Source organism: Dipodomys merriami, unplaced genomic scaffold (assembly GCF_024711535.1).
Source record: "Dipodomys merriami isolate MVZ:Mamm:240054 unplaced genomic scaffold, mDipMer1.0.p SCAF_7, whole genome shotgun sequence".
Taxonomy (NCBI): Eukaryota; Metazoa; Chordata; class Mammalia; order Rodentia; family Heteromyidae; genus Dipodomys; species Dipodomys merriami.
In genome coordinates this window covers 32,500,555-32,513,162 of record NW_027206290.1, presented here as the reverse complement: position 1 = coordinate 32,513,162, position 12,608 = coordinate 32,500,555, and the positions used below count along the sequence as shown (strand labels likewise).

Genomic DNA, 12,608 nt, shown 5'->3' with positions numbered 1-12,608 from the left:
CTAGGCCTAGAGTTCAAGCCCCAGGATTGACAAAAAACAAAAAACAAAAACAGTGCCTCAGCCTTGCTGACTTCTTTTGGTAGACTAAAACTCTACCATTTGAGTCATAACCCCAGCCCTGCTTTTTGCTTTTGAGAGGGTGGGTATTTTGGACATGGAGTCTCAGACTTTCCTGCCCAGACTGGATTCAGAACTTCGAGTCTCTGCATCTCATTACAGGTGTGTGCCATTAGTACCAGGCATTTTAAAATTGTATTTAGGTAACCCTACTCATTGAGAATGTAAATACCTAACTCATTCCCCTTCTCAACCCTTATCTCATGAAATACCAACGCAGGCCCTAGTGGCTCACCACTGGGAAGCTGAGGCAGGAGGATTGTGAGTTCCAGGCAGCCTGAGTTACACAGCAAGATCCTGTCTCAAAATAAATAAATAAATAAAATCAGAGAATACAAGTACTGAAAACAGAAAGTTTGTGCTGTATAGGAGAATCAACCTGTTTCCCCATGCAAGTAATAATGTCTAAGGAAATTGAGGGTCTCGGTACTGTGCCCTTGTGGCTCTATGCTATTAAATTGGGGATCATCTATGCCAAAAGCTGAGGGCTATCCGCTCTGACCAAGGACTGATATGCAAAATACATGAAGAATTCAGAATGCTAAACAATGAAAAAACCCAATCAATAAATGGGAATTGAAAAAGAAGGGTAAGTGGCCAATAAATACATGAAAAAACATCCTCAACCACAAAAGAAAATGCCACTCAAAATGGCATCAAGATGCCATCTCATCCCAGTCAGAATGGCTATTATGGATGAGTACTGGTGGCTCACTCACCTCTGGAATCCTAACTACTCAGGAAACAGATCTGAGCACGGTGGTTCAAAGCCAGAACAGGCAGGAAAGTCTGTGAGATCTCACCTCCAATTAACCAGAAAAGAATTAAAATGGAGCTGGGGCTCAAGTGGTAGAGCATGAGCCTTGAGCAACAAAGCCAAGCAGAGTTTAAGACCGCACACCAACACACACACACACACACACACACACACACACACACACACACAACTATTATCAACAAAACAAACAAATGCTGGCAAAGGTTTGAAGACAAAAGGAGTCATTCACTGTTGGGACTTTAACTTAGTGTTACCACTATTGAAGGCAGGCAGTATGGAAGTTCCTCAAAAAAATTATAAAGTAGAACTACCAATCCGAGGTAAACCTGAGGAAATCAACACCAGCATACAATAGATACCTATACATCTGTGTTTATTGGGGCCCAATTCACAATAGTGAAGTCATAGAATCAGCCTAAGTGACCATCAACAGATACATGGATAAGGAAAATGCAGTATATATACATAAAGGATGATATTGTTATTTTCCGGGAAGTTCAGAACATTATACTGAGTGAAATAAGCCAGAGTCAGAAAGGTGAATGTTATGTTTTACAACTTGATATTTATGTTTAAAAAACAAAAACAAAAAACATTGGCCAGGCACTGTTGGTTCATGCCTATAGACTCCTAGCTACTCAGGGAGGCTGAGATCAGAGGATTAATGCAGAAAAACAATTTGGGAAGACAAATTTGAGACTCATCTCCAGTTAACTATTGAAAAGCCAGAAATATATGTGGCTCACATGGTGAGTGGTCAGCCTTGAGGGAAAACACTACATAGCAGCACAAGGCCCCGAGTTAAAGCCCCAGTACCAGCATACACGTGCATACATGTACACACACACACACACACACACACACACACACACACACAAAACAGATTGTGAAAAATAAAGATATGACAGAAGGGTCAATGGATGAGGGAATCAACCAGAACGGAAGTTAAGTGATGCAGGTAAATACTGATGGAACACACACACACACACACACACACACACACACACACACACACACACGCCTGTAAGAGGTGTATTCTATCTACTGGGTGCAGAGTCCCCTTCAAGTTTGTCCCAAATAAACCTGCTCTGGCTGTTGAGTTCATCCGTGTCTGCCTTTTGCCTCTTTATCTTTTGTTCCTAACAAAAATAAGCAAAATAAATAATATGCAAGTATGAAAATGCCATGAGACCTGCCATCCAATAATAATAATAATTAATAATTACTGTGTGTGTACGTGTGTCAGTCCTGGGCTTGAACTCAGGTCCCGGGGCGCTGGCTGCGATGTTTTGCTTAAGGCTGGCGCTCTACCACTTGATCCACAGCGCCACGTACAGCCTTTCTGGGGTGCTCACTTGGAGATCAGAGTCTTAACGGACTTTCCTGCCAGGGCTGGCCTCGAACTGCAATCCTCAAACCCCTCGGGAATGGCTGGGGTTACAGGCGTGAGCCGCGAGCACTGGACAATAATCATCATTGTTGAGAGTATCAATGTGTTGGTTAAGGTTCCGACCCTTGCCAGCGTGGGGCTGGCCCTGCGTGACCCTCCACGACCCCGGCGGTCCGGGATCCCCGCGTTCCCGCCTCCACCTCCCCGACGAGACCCCGCTGACCCGACCCGCCCGGTTACTGTAAAACCTTGTTTCAAGTTTTACAGGATCTGCAACACACAGGGCCGTTCTGAACCCAAATCCAAAGGTTAAGAATCGCCAAGACGAAGTGCCAGGCCAGGAACCGCGGTGCCGAGGCTCGGCTGCGGACCTCCGCGCCGGCGAAGAGTGGGTTTCTGCGGGTAACGGGGCCTGGGCCGCCGGGACGTGCAAACGCGACTCCGCGGGGGCGACCGAGCGACGATGTCTTCCGGGAAAGAACGCGGCCGCGGCCGCGCTCTGAATTTGGTCCCTCTGGAGACGCCGTCCGGCCGCGCGCCGCACCCGCGTCACGTGACCGCGGCCTCGGGAGCGGCCGGACGCGGAGCGCCGCGGGGTCTCGCGCCGAGGTGGGCCGCCGGCGGGATGGAAGCCACTTTGGAGCAGCATCTGGAGGACACGTGAGTGAGCGGCGCCGGCCCTTCGGCCGCTCCGAGTTTGGACGGGTGGCACGGGCTGCGAATGCCGGCCGGGCGGCGTGAGGACGCCTGGCGGCCCCGAGGACCCGCGGCCTGGGGCGGAGGGGCGGAGGGGCTCCGGGAGGGCCGCGCCACGCGGGGTTGCAGCCGCCGGCGCCAGCTCCCGGAGCCCCGCATCGGGATCACGCACCTCCCCTCGCGTGGGTAGCCTGCGGGGTCGCTTGAAGCTGATGGGAGACATCACTTCGTTTTTCGAGTGTCTTTGTATATTCAAAATCGGAAAACGTAAAGCGGATTAGGAGACAGTTCCCTCCCAGCTAGGTCCCCGGGCCTCTCCTCCCCTCGCGGGACCTCTGACGCGGATTTAGTAGACTCAAGTATGCATCTTTTTAGCAATCACAACAAAAATTTTGGTACTGCAGTTTGGGGCTCTCTAAAGCTCAGGGTTACTTTTCTCTCATCAGAGAAAAACGGTTGGATTAAGTATAATAGGGTGAGTGATAATGAAACAAGGCTGGGAAACTGGTTTAAAGTACTTAATGTTTTGCCTATATGTTGCATAATTATTTCTAAACATTTAATTCATCTCTTTCATGTTCTGGAATCAGAATGAAGAATCCATCCGTTGTTGGAGTCTTGTGCACAGATTCACAAGGACTTAATCTGGGCTGTAAGTGTCACATACCTTCCTTTGAAGTTGAGTTGTTGGAGCCTACTCATTAGGTTTCCTGTTACCTTTCTACTTTCAAGGAACTCTTGTGAGAGTAGAGATTTTCTGCAAATAAGATTAGAAAAACTGGTTTGTATTTATCTATTGCCTGTCCTGGGGCTTGAACTTAGGGCCTGGGCACTGACTGAGCTTCTTTTGCTCAAGGCTAGCCCTCTACCACTTGAGTCACTTCCAGCTTCTGTTTATGTGGTATTGAGGAATTGAACCCAGGGCTTCATGCATGCTACGCAAGCACTGTACCACTGAGCCATATTCCTAGCCCCTGAAATTCTTTAAGTGTTACTTAAAAGTGAAATAATGCCTTGCAGTCATGAAATGGTTGTATTAAAGTTGTATTCATTGTAAATTGGATCTAGAAAGGATATTATTAACATTTTATCGATTGCATTCCTGTACAGGAATTGTTAGGCTTTATATATGTTATCTCCAGTTGTCACAAGAACTGCCAAATGCATATTGCTATTTATTAGTCCAGCTATAACAATAAATTAGTTGGAAGTAATATTGAGGTTCTAGAGTAGGACACATGTAAGTTCAACTCTATTAAGTAATCTCATTTACTAGTAATATGAGCTTGGACTAAAAAGAATCTTTCAAAGCCTGTTTCCTTACGAATTACTTAATAATGATAATAGTTATAGAATTACATTTATTGATCTCTTCCTTGCCCTGGCAAGTACCAGCATATGTATCCCTCAAAATAACCCTGTCTGATGGATAAATACACACAGGAGGATGTGGTGGTACAGGCCTGTGATGCCTGTTTCTCTACTTGGGAGATGGAGGCAGAGGCAAAAGTTCTTGAGTTCCAGGCTGACACAGGCAAAGTCTCACAAATACGAAAGGGCTGGGACCATGAGTACTTCCCTAGCATCTGAAGCCTCTGTACCATGAGAAGATAGAAAATAGCTTATAGGGCTGGGAAGGTGGCTCAGTGGTAGAGCGCTTGCCTTGCATGCATGAGGCCCTGGGTTCAATTCCTCAGCACCACATAAGCAAAAAGAAAAAAGCCAGAAGTGGTGCTGTGGCTCAAGTGGTAGAGTGCAAGCCTTGAGCTGAAGATTGAGGGACAGCGCCCAGGCCCAGAGTTCAGGCCCCACGACTGGACCCCCCCCCCAAAAAAAAAAATAGCTTATATAACTATTTCAAGCTAAAATAGTTTACTACCAAGTGATTGAGGCAAGATTTGTGTATAAAATCCTAGCACAGAGCCAGACAATATTCCTTAGCAAATACAGTTAAGGAAATAAGTCCAGCAAGTAAATAAATATTGTTAATTAATGTCAGGAAAGTTAAAATCTTAAGACTTCTTATTTCTAATGTAAGAATTCTTAAGAAACCTTCAAGGTCTTTATATCTGGACAGTGAGAGTTTTATATTACAGTAATGAATCCATCTGTTCTGCTGTGGTGGAGTGTCTATTATCTAACTTAGTTTCAGGCACCAGTGAGCTTGTATTGTGTTTACTTATAGATATTATAAACTTAGTAACTACTTGTGTTGTACCTGAGACTTACTGCTTTATACTAACTTTTATACAGACTAGACAATTCTATTGACAAGTGAAAGTAGCCAATTATTCTAGCAGCAGTATTCCACAGATCATAGCATATTCACACATACTGTTAAGGTGATTTACAGCAGAGCTTAACTCTTGACTAAATACTTAGTCCATGAACACTGTAAAAGGAAATGAGATTTCCCCTATAGAATTAATTCAACAAGTCCCTTGCTCTTATTGACTGCTTTTTGTCAGCCTCACCTCTGAATTTTTTGGTTTTAGTAAGGTTCCGATAAAATGAATTTATGAAACCATGAACTGAACCTTCTTATGAGTAGTCTAGTGAGATACTACTACTATAGCTCTCTACTCACTTTTGGACAGATAACATGGTGTCCTCAATTTTCCAGGCCGGGGTACTCTGTCAGATGAACATGCTGGAGTGATATCTGTTCTTGCTCAGCAAGCAGCTAAGCTAACCTCTGACCCCACTGATATTCCTGTGGTATGTCTAGAATCAGATAATGGGTGAGTAGATGTCAGCAGATCCTTTTCATTTTGTTCAGAAAAAGTTGTGAAGCCTTTGATTGGGGTCTTCCTTATGTTTATAATTGATTCCTTAGTCAACCTTACCACACGCAAGAAGCAATATTACTTCAGGTCACATGACATTTAGGTGAAGAGTAATAATTGTCATGTACTATCAGTCTGCTAAGTAAAAGTAATGGCACAAAAGAAGTGATCGAAGAATAGAAACTTCTTAAATGTGTAAAGGTCTTTATAATAATACTAAGTAAAAAAGATTAGGAAACAAAACTGCATAATATGATCACAATTTTGAGAGAGCCAGAAATAGAGAAACAAAGAGGAAGCATAGGATGTAGTATATGATTTAACCTTTCTTTGTCTTTTCAAATAGCTATGTGGTCTATATATAATTCTTAATGTAGAAAAGTGTTGTTGATATTTTGTACTTTAAGCCAAACATCTTTAATTTTGCATTTAAGTTTCACTTAAGGTTTTATTGAATATTTTCTTCTTTTTCAGGAACATTATGATCCAGAAACATGATGGCATAACAGTGGCAGTGCACAAAATGGCCTCTTGACATTTCATGTCATTTTATAGAAGCCTGTCATAGGGATTCAGCCTAACAGTACTAATTAAAAATTGTAAAACTATTAAATTATACTTGTAAAACTATTGATGTTCCAGTGGTTAGATCATTCACTGGTATACATTTATGTATTTATGTAAATTGCTTTTAAACTAACCTCTCAATATGTAAGAATTTTTCATGTTCAAGGCCAGTGCTCTACCACTTGAGCCACAGCTCACTTCTGGCTTCTTGGGGCAGTTAATTGGAAATAAGAATCTCATGGACTTTCCTGTCCAAACTGTCTTCAGACTATAATCCTCAGATCTTGGCCTCTTAAATAGCTAGGAGTAAGTATAGGCATGAGCCACAAGCACCAGGCTAAGAAAGGATCACGTTTTGAAGCATGTTTGTGTCCAAAGAAAATATGGATGTACTGAGGAACAAGGGGTTTACAGCAGGGAGAAATAGATAAGACAGGACAAACCAAAATGAGTATTGATGTAATAGCAAGTGATCTAGTTTGGTTAGGCAAGAGGTGAACAATTAGTTCCAGGTCAGTTTGTCTATAGAATTTTCTATATACAATAAATAAATCTGTTTGGAGGAAATCTTGTGTCTTTTCTGAATTTCTTAAACTCTTACCATGTGTTCTTTTAATCCCAGTTATTCTAGTGGAGGGCAGGGAAAGTTTTCCAAGATCTCTGTGCAAACTACTTGCTTCTCTTTCAAAAACTCATGGAAATATGTGTTCTCACAGCAGTGTTCATGGATCAAACACATACTTTACCTCAATAACGTAACTAATACTATATAGCCAATATCATTAAATCCTTATTACATGTCAGAAACTTCTTCACTGTACAGCAGGTACTCTCATTTGCCCTATTTTAGGCTTATATAAGTAAGGCTAAGGGAGTAGAAGTTGCCATTTGGACTCTGGACTCCAACTTGAAACCTGCACTCAACAAACAGACCATCAATGAAACAGACATGTTTGGCCAGAAAAAAAATCTTTTACCACCTGTAAATATAGGTCAAGGTCTTCAGCCATTATGTTATCAAGAACAGTGGGTACAAGCAGTCACAAAGAACTTCAACTTGTTCAATTTGAATAAAGTTCTGTTGCACTTTAGCAAGTTGACATTTCACAATATAAAAAAATGTCCAGAATAGCCGGGCGCTGGTGGCACACACCTGTAATCCTAGCTACTCAGGAGGCTGAGATCTGAGGATCGTGGTTCAAAGCCAGCCTGAGCAGGAACGTTCATGAGACTCTTATCTCCAATAAACCATTAGAAAACCAGAAGTGGTGCTGTGGCTCAAAGCAGTAGAGTGCTCGCTTTGAGCTGAAGAGCTGAGGGACAGCACGCAGGCCCAGAGTTCAAGCCCCACAGCCGACAAAAAAAGATTTTAAGTAAAACATGATTCCAGTCCTTGGGCTTATACTCTAATAGAATGATTATGTATGTATGTCATGTTCCAGACATATATTTGCTATATCTCTACTAGTGTACAGGTATTTGAGGGCATGAGTTTTGTTTTTTTGTTTTTTGTTTTGCTGGTCCTAGGGCTTGAACTCAGGGTCTAGGTGCTGTCCCTGAGCCTCTTTGTGTTCAAAGCTAGCACTCTACCATGAGCCATAACACTACTTCTAGCTTTTTCTGAGTAGTTTATTGGAGATAAGAGTTTCACAGACTTTCCTGCCCAGGCTGGCTTTGAATCAGTCCTACTCAGGAGTAGGATTACAGACATAACACACTGGTGCCCAATTGAGCACCTTATTTTTATTTTTGCCTTATTTACAGATGTATCCCAAGCACCTAGAACATTTCTTAGCACATAGAAGGCACTGGATACTTGCTAAGTAGATGAATATGCATATAGGACAAAAGGATTTTGTAGTATAAATTGGACCTCCAAACATAATGCTTGCATTAAGGAATGAGGGGTTTCTAGCAAGTGGATAAACCAAAAGGCAAATGTTTTAAGCTGGGTGCTGGTGGCTCACATAATTCTAGCTACTCAGAAGGCTAAGATCTGTGAGCCGAGGTTTAAGATCAGCCCAGACAGACAGATCTACAAGGCTTCAAATTAACTAGCAAAAGTCAGATATGGAAGTGTGGCTCAAGTTGTAAAGTGCTGGCCTTGAGCAAAAATGCTGAGGGCATGTATGAATGAGGCACTGAGTTCAAGCCCCAGTTCAACTGTGAGCACAAACAAGCAAATGCTTTGGTAGGCAAGATGTGAGAACTGGTCAGGAAGCTAAGTCAAGGAAATTGGCTTTTTTTTTTTTTCTTTAAATGGGTTTTGAAGCAAATGAGATTCATCTATTTCCCCAAGGAAAAACTTGCCTATGTATATAGTAAGAGCCAGGCTTTAGAGACATCTGTGCTACATGATAGACACATACTAAGCCACTCACATTCATCTCAAGAGTCCTATCTTGCAATGTATTGTTGCCACTTTAGAAATAGGCTTGACAAGATAATATGAGACCAACAGTCACCCCAAGGAAGAAAACAGACTGAAGAGTCAACAATGATTGCATTTTCTGGTCTGGGCTATTTATTTTTGGTTGGTCATGGGGCTTGAACTCTAAGCCTGGGCACTGTCCCTGAGCTCTTCAGCTCAAGGCAAGCACTCTACCACTTGAGCCACAGCACCACTTCCACTTTTTCTGGTGGTTAATTGGAGATAAGAGTCTTAAGGACTTTCCTGCCAGACTGGCTTTGAACCCTGATCCTCAGACCTCAGCCTCTTGAGTAGCTAGGATTACAGGTGTGAGCCACCAGCACCCAGCTAGTCTAGGTTATTGATGAACTAGTGTTTTTTGTTTGTTTGTTTATTGTAATTTATGGTTACAAAGGTGATGTTCAGAGGGGTTAGTTTCATGAATCAGGTAAAGAGTACATTTCTTTTTCAACAATGTCACTCTTTCCCTCCCTGTCCCAGTTTTTCCCTGGCATTCCCACCCTCAAATTGAATAGTTCATTTTCAACATAGTATCTAGTAAGTACCACTGCTGCATTTGTTCACCCTTTGTGCCCATTTCTGTGCCCCTCCTTACCTTCCCAAAGACAAATGAACAAATCAAAACAGCAACAAAGAATAAACCTCTTGTTTCCATTTCCTGGAATTCATTTAGATAAATACTACGTTATATGATCAGAGATACACATAGACATTGCACCTTTGTGGATGAGTTAGTTTCTTAAAAGCACTCAGAGGGCAGGATTACAGGGGGGGAAAGTGACTGGGTTTGGTTTTGGGTAGGCCAAATTTCTCACAGGCATTCTGATGGTAATATTCAACAACAAACGTGTTATGTACCAGTCACCTAAGCACTTTCTACTAGCACCTATCAAACTTTCAGACTTCCAGAAGTTAAGTATGTTCAACATAAACTATATTGTTTACACACTACAGGTACAGTGATCTATTCATCATTTAAGGAATGGAAGGAACTATGTAATTTTAAGTTCTCTGATGCCAGCAAGAATTACTTTTAATGAACCCGGTATCAACAGCAATCCTATAAATGTGCAGTTTATCTTATATACACATTGTAATCCTCAAAAACACCTTACAAAATATTATTAGCCATTTTGGAAACACTCAGGGAGGATGACTCACCCAGTCTTTGAGGCTTTAAAATGGCAAAGTTAACGGGGCACCAGTAGCTCATACCTGTAATCATAGCTTCATAGTTTGAAGCCACAGAGGAAGACAAACCCTTGAGACTCATATCTCTAACACTAAAAACGGGGTTCTGGCTCAAGTGGCACAACACCAGCCTTAAGACTAAAACTTAAAGGAAAGTACTCTGGCCCTAAATTCTGGTACCGCTCCCCCCCCCCCCACACACACACACAAAGTAAATATTCTAACCAAGCCTATACTTAACAATACAACTCAAAGCTTCCACTTCATATACTTATATAAATAAGATATGTTTAGCCATACACCTGCGGCTCACTCCTATTCCATAGGCTATTCCATAGGCTGAGATCTGAGGATCATAGTTCAAAGCCAGCCTTGCCAGATAAATCCTTGGGTCTAATCTCCAATTATGTAGCAAAAGAACCAAAAAGTCAAGGAGAAAAAAGTTGAGTGAGAATTGAGGCACTAGTACAGGCATGCACATGTGTGCATGCACGCACACACACATTTCTGAGGATTTTGAAGCCTTCTTAGTCTTTTAATGACTCCTGCCACATTTCAAACATGGTCTCAGATTCCCAAGACAGAGCTATAAAGCTCAGGCTCAGTGGTTAGAATCAGACAGCCTGGCTCTGAAAGAGTAACAAGTGTGCCACCAAAAAAACTAAAAACAGTCCTACAGATGTTGACTAAAAATGTTTTCTGGCGTATATAAATAACAAAGAGCTCTCTGAAAACATTTCCTTTCTGTTGAATGTTTATTTGATCCTTACTATCAACACCCACATAATTGCAATCTTTCCAAGGTTACTTACTGAGCATCCTTCCCAAACCACTAAGGGCTCCTGCACTTTTGCCTAAGCACTTTAATCAGAAGTATTAGTTTTGCTTTGAGACTGAGATGCCCCTTATTTTTAAAGGGGAACATTCATGAATGTGTAGGGTTTCCAGATAAAAGAAGAGAAACACTCTTTGGCCTAAAGTAAACTTACTTTAGGAATCTGGAATCTGGGAATTTAGGAATCTGGAATGTTGGTATGGGGAGATGAAAGGCAATTTCCTGTAGACTTTTTTATGTAGAGGGTGGAGCAAAGGAAGGAAATACAGTTGAATTACTTTTGGTGAGACTCAATGTTAATCTTTTCAAAGAGCAATGAAAAAGTATTTCATTAAAACTACCACAAATATGCATCCTTTCGTGGGAGGTACTTGAAGGTAACAATCAAAAAGGCACTTAAAATGAGATCTCAAAGTCAAAAATAGTACTTAGAATCTTCAATGAACAGACTTTACAAATACGTTAAACTTAAGACTGCCTGGGTACACCTCTGAAAGTTACACATTTATTAAAAAAAAAAAAAGAAAAGAAAAGCTTAAAAAGAAAAAAAAAAAAAAAAAGGACGTGGAATTCCAGACAAGTATTTAGTTTTAAGCCCCATCTCCCAACCTTGAGAACAAGATTTTCTTTGATTTATTCAGACAACTGCTTTTTACCCTCTGGTGAGAGTCTACCTTCAGAGTAAGTTTTGGTCTGGCTAAAAAGCTCTCAAATTACAGACTTTCCTCCTCCCTCAGGAAGTAAAGTCCACTGGTAGGAGGGCCTAAACTAGTTCTGCCCTGCCCAGCTGTACAAAGCTTACTTGTTTTCACCACAGCAGAATGAAATGTCTTCAACAGAGTAACATTCTGTGAGATAGTACAATTTATTTTTTCTCCAAACTTGCCCTGTCTTTAGAGGATTTTGCTGAACAACCTAACAAAGGTAAGGTAGAAATGGGATCATGTTGGGATGGTTTTCTACCTGGTCTTGGCTGACAGGCTTTTCTCCTAATCTGTGTCATACATGCTGCTGCTGGCTGACTGTCCTTTCCAGAAGCAGCCCACCAAAATGAATGCTGCACCCTTCACTTAAAACATGTACATAGCCAGGTGCTGGTGGCTCATGCCTGTAATCCTAGCTACTCAGGAGGCTGAGATCTGAGGATCACAGTTCAAAGCTAGCCTGGGCAAGGAAAGTCCGTGAGACTTCTCCAATTAACTGCCAGAAAACCCGAAGTGGCGCTGTGGCTCAATTGGAAGAGTGCTTGCCTTGAGCTGAAGAGTTCAGGGACAGTGTCCAGGCCCAGAGTTCAAGCCCCACAACTGACAAAAAAAAAAAAAAAATTACAAGGCTGGGCACCCAGGCTCATGCTTGTATGCCTGTAATCCTAACTACTCAAGAGGTTGCTATCTGGGGATCACAGTTCATCTGGGTGATGTCCCTAAATTCCCTTTTGCTCAAGGCTAGAACCTGAGCCACAGTTCTACTTCTGGCTTTTTCTGGTTTTTGGAGATAAATCTCACAGCCCTTCCTGAGCTGGTTTCAAATCCTCAGATCTCAGCCTCCTGAGTAGCTAAAATTACAGGTATGAGCCATCGGAGACCCAGCTACATGCTTTTTTTTTTTTTTTTTTTTTGCCAGTCTTGGCTCTTGAACTCAGGGCCCTGTCCCTGATCTTCTTTTGCTCAAGGCTAGCACTCTTTATCACTTGAGACACAAAGGCCACTTCTGACATTTTCTGTTTCTGTAGTACTGAAGAATCGAACCCAAGGCTTTGTGCAAGCTAGGTAAGCACTCTACCACTAGGCCACATTCCCAGCCCCCTACATGTTCTT

General features: G+C 42.1%; 2 protein-coding genes across 3 annotated transcripts in view; both read left to right on the top strand.

The window, feature by feature from the left end:
- Window positions 1–2,727: 2,727 nt before the first annotated feature.
- Window positions 2,728–6,901, top strand: Lamtor5 (late endosomal/lysosomal adaptor, MAPK and MTOR activator 5). Its single transcript, XM_070006262.1, has 4 exons — window positions 2,728–2,945; window positions 3,572–3,633; window positions 5,605–5,722; window positions 6,242–6,901. Exons 1-4 carry the CDS (start codon window positions 2,749–2,751, stop codon window positions 6,300–6,302), a joined length of 438 nt encoding a protein of 145 aa, XP_069862363.1. The 5' UTR covers window positions 2,728–2,748; the 3' UTR covers window positions 6,303–6,901.
- A 4,691-nt stretch (window positions 6,902–11,592) lies between these two features.
- Window positions 11,593–12,608, top strand: part of Slc16a4 (solute carrier family 16 member 4) — a 29,261-nt gene continuing 28,245 nt past the window's right edge. For both annotated transcript variants that reach the window (XM_070006261.1, XM_070006260.1), the window contains exon 1: window positions 11,593–11,715. The gene's annotated coding sequence lies outside the window, so the exon portion shown is untranslated. The remainder of the gene's footprint in view (window positions 11,716–12,608) is intronic.

Excerpts from the sequence above, each read along its gene's own strand:
- Lamtor5 (XM_070006262.1), top strand. The coding sequence starts at position 2,749 with ATGTCTTCCGGGAAAGAACGCGGCCGCGGCCGCGCTCTGAATTTGGTC. Across the intron at positions 2,946-3,571 it reads GAGCAGCATCTGGAGGACAC|AATGAAGAATCCATCCGTTG; the intron begins GTGAGTGAGCGG and ends TTCTGGAATCAG. Across the intron at positions 3,634-5,604 it reads ACAAGGACTTAATCTGGGCT|GCCGGGGTACTCTGTCAGAT; the intron begins GTAAGTGTCACA and ends TCAATTTTCCAG.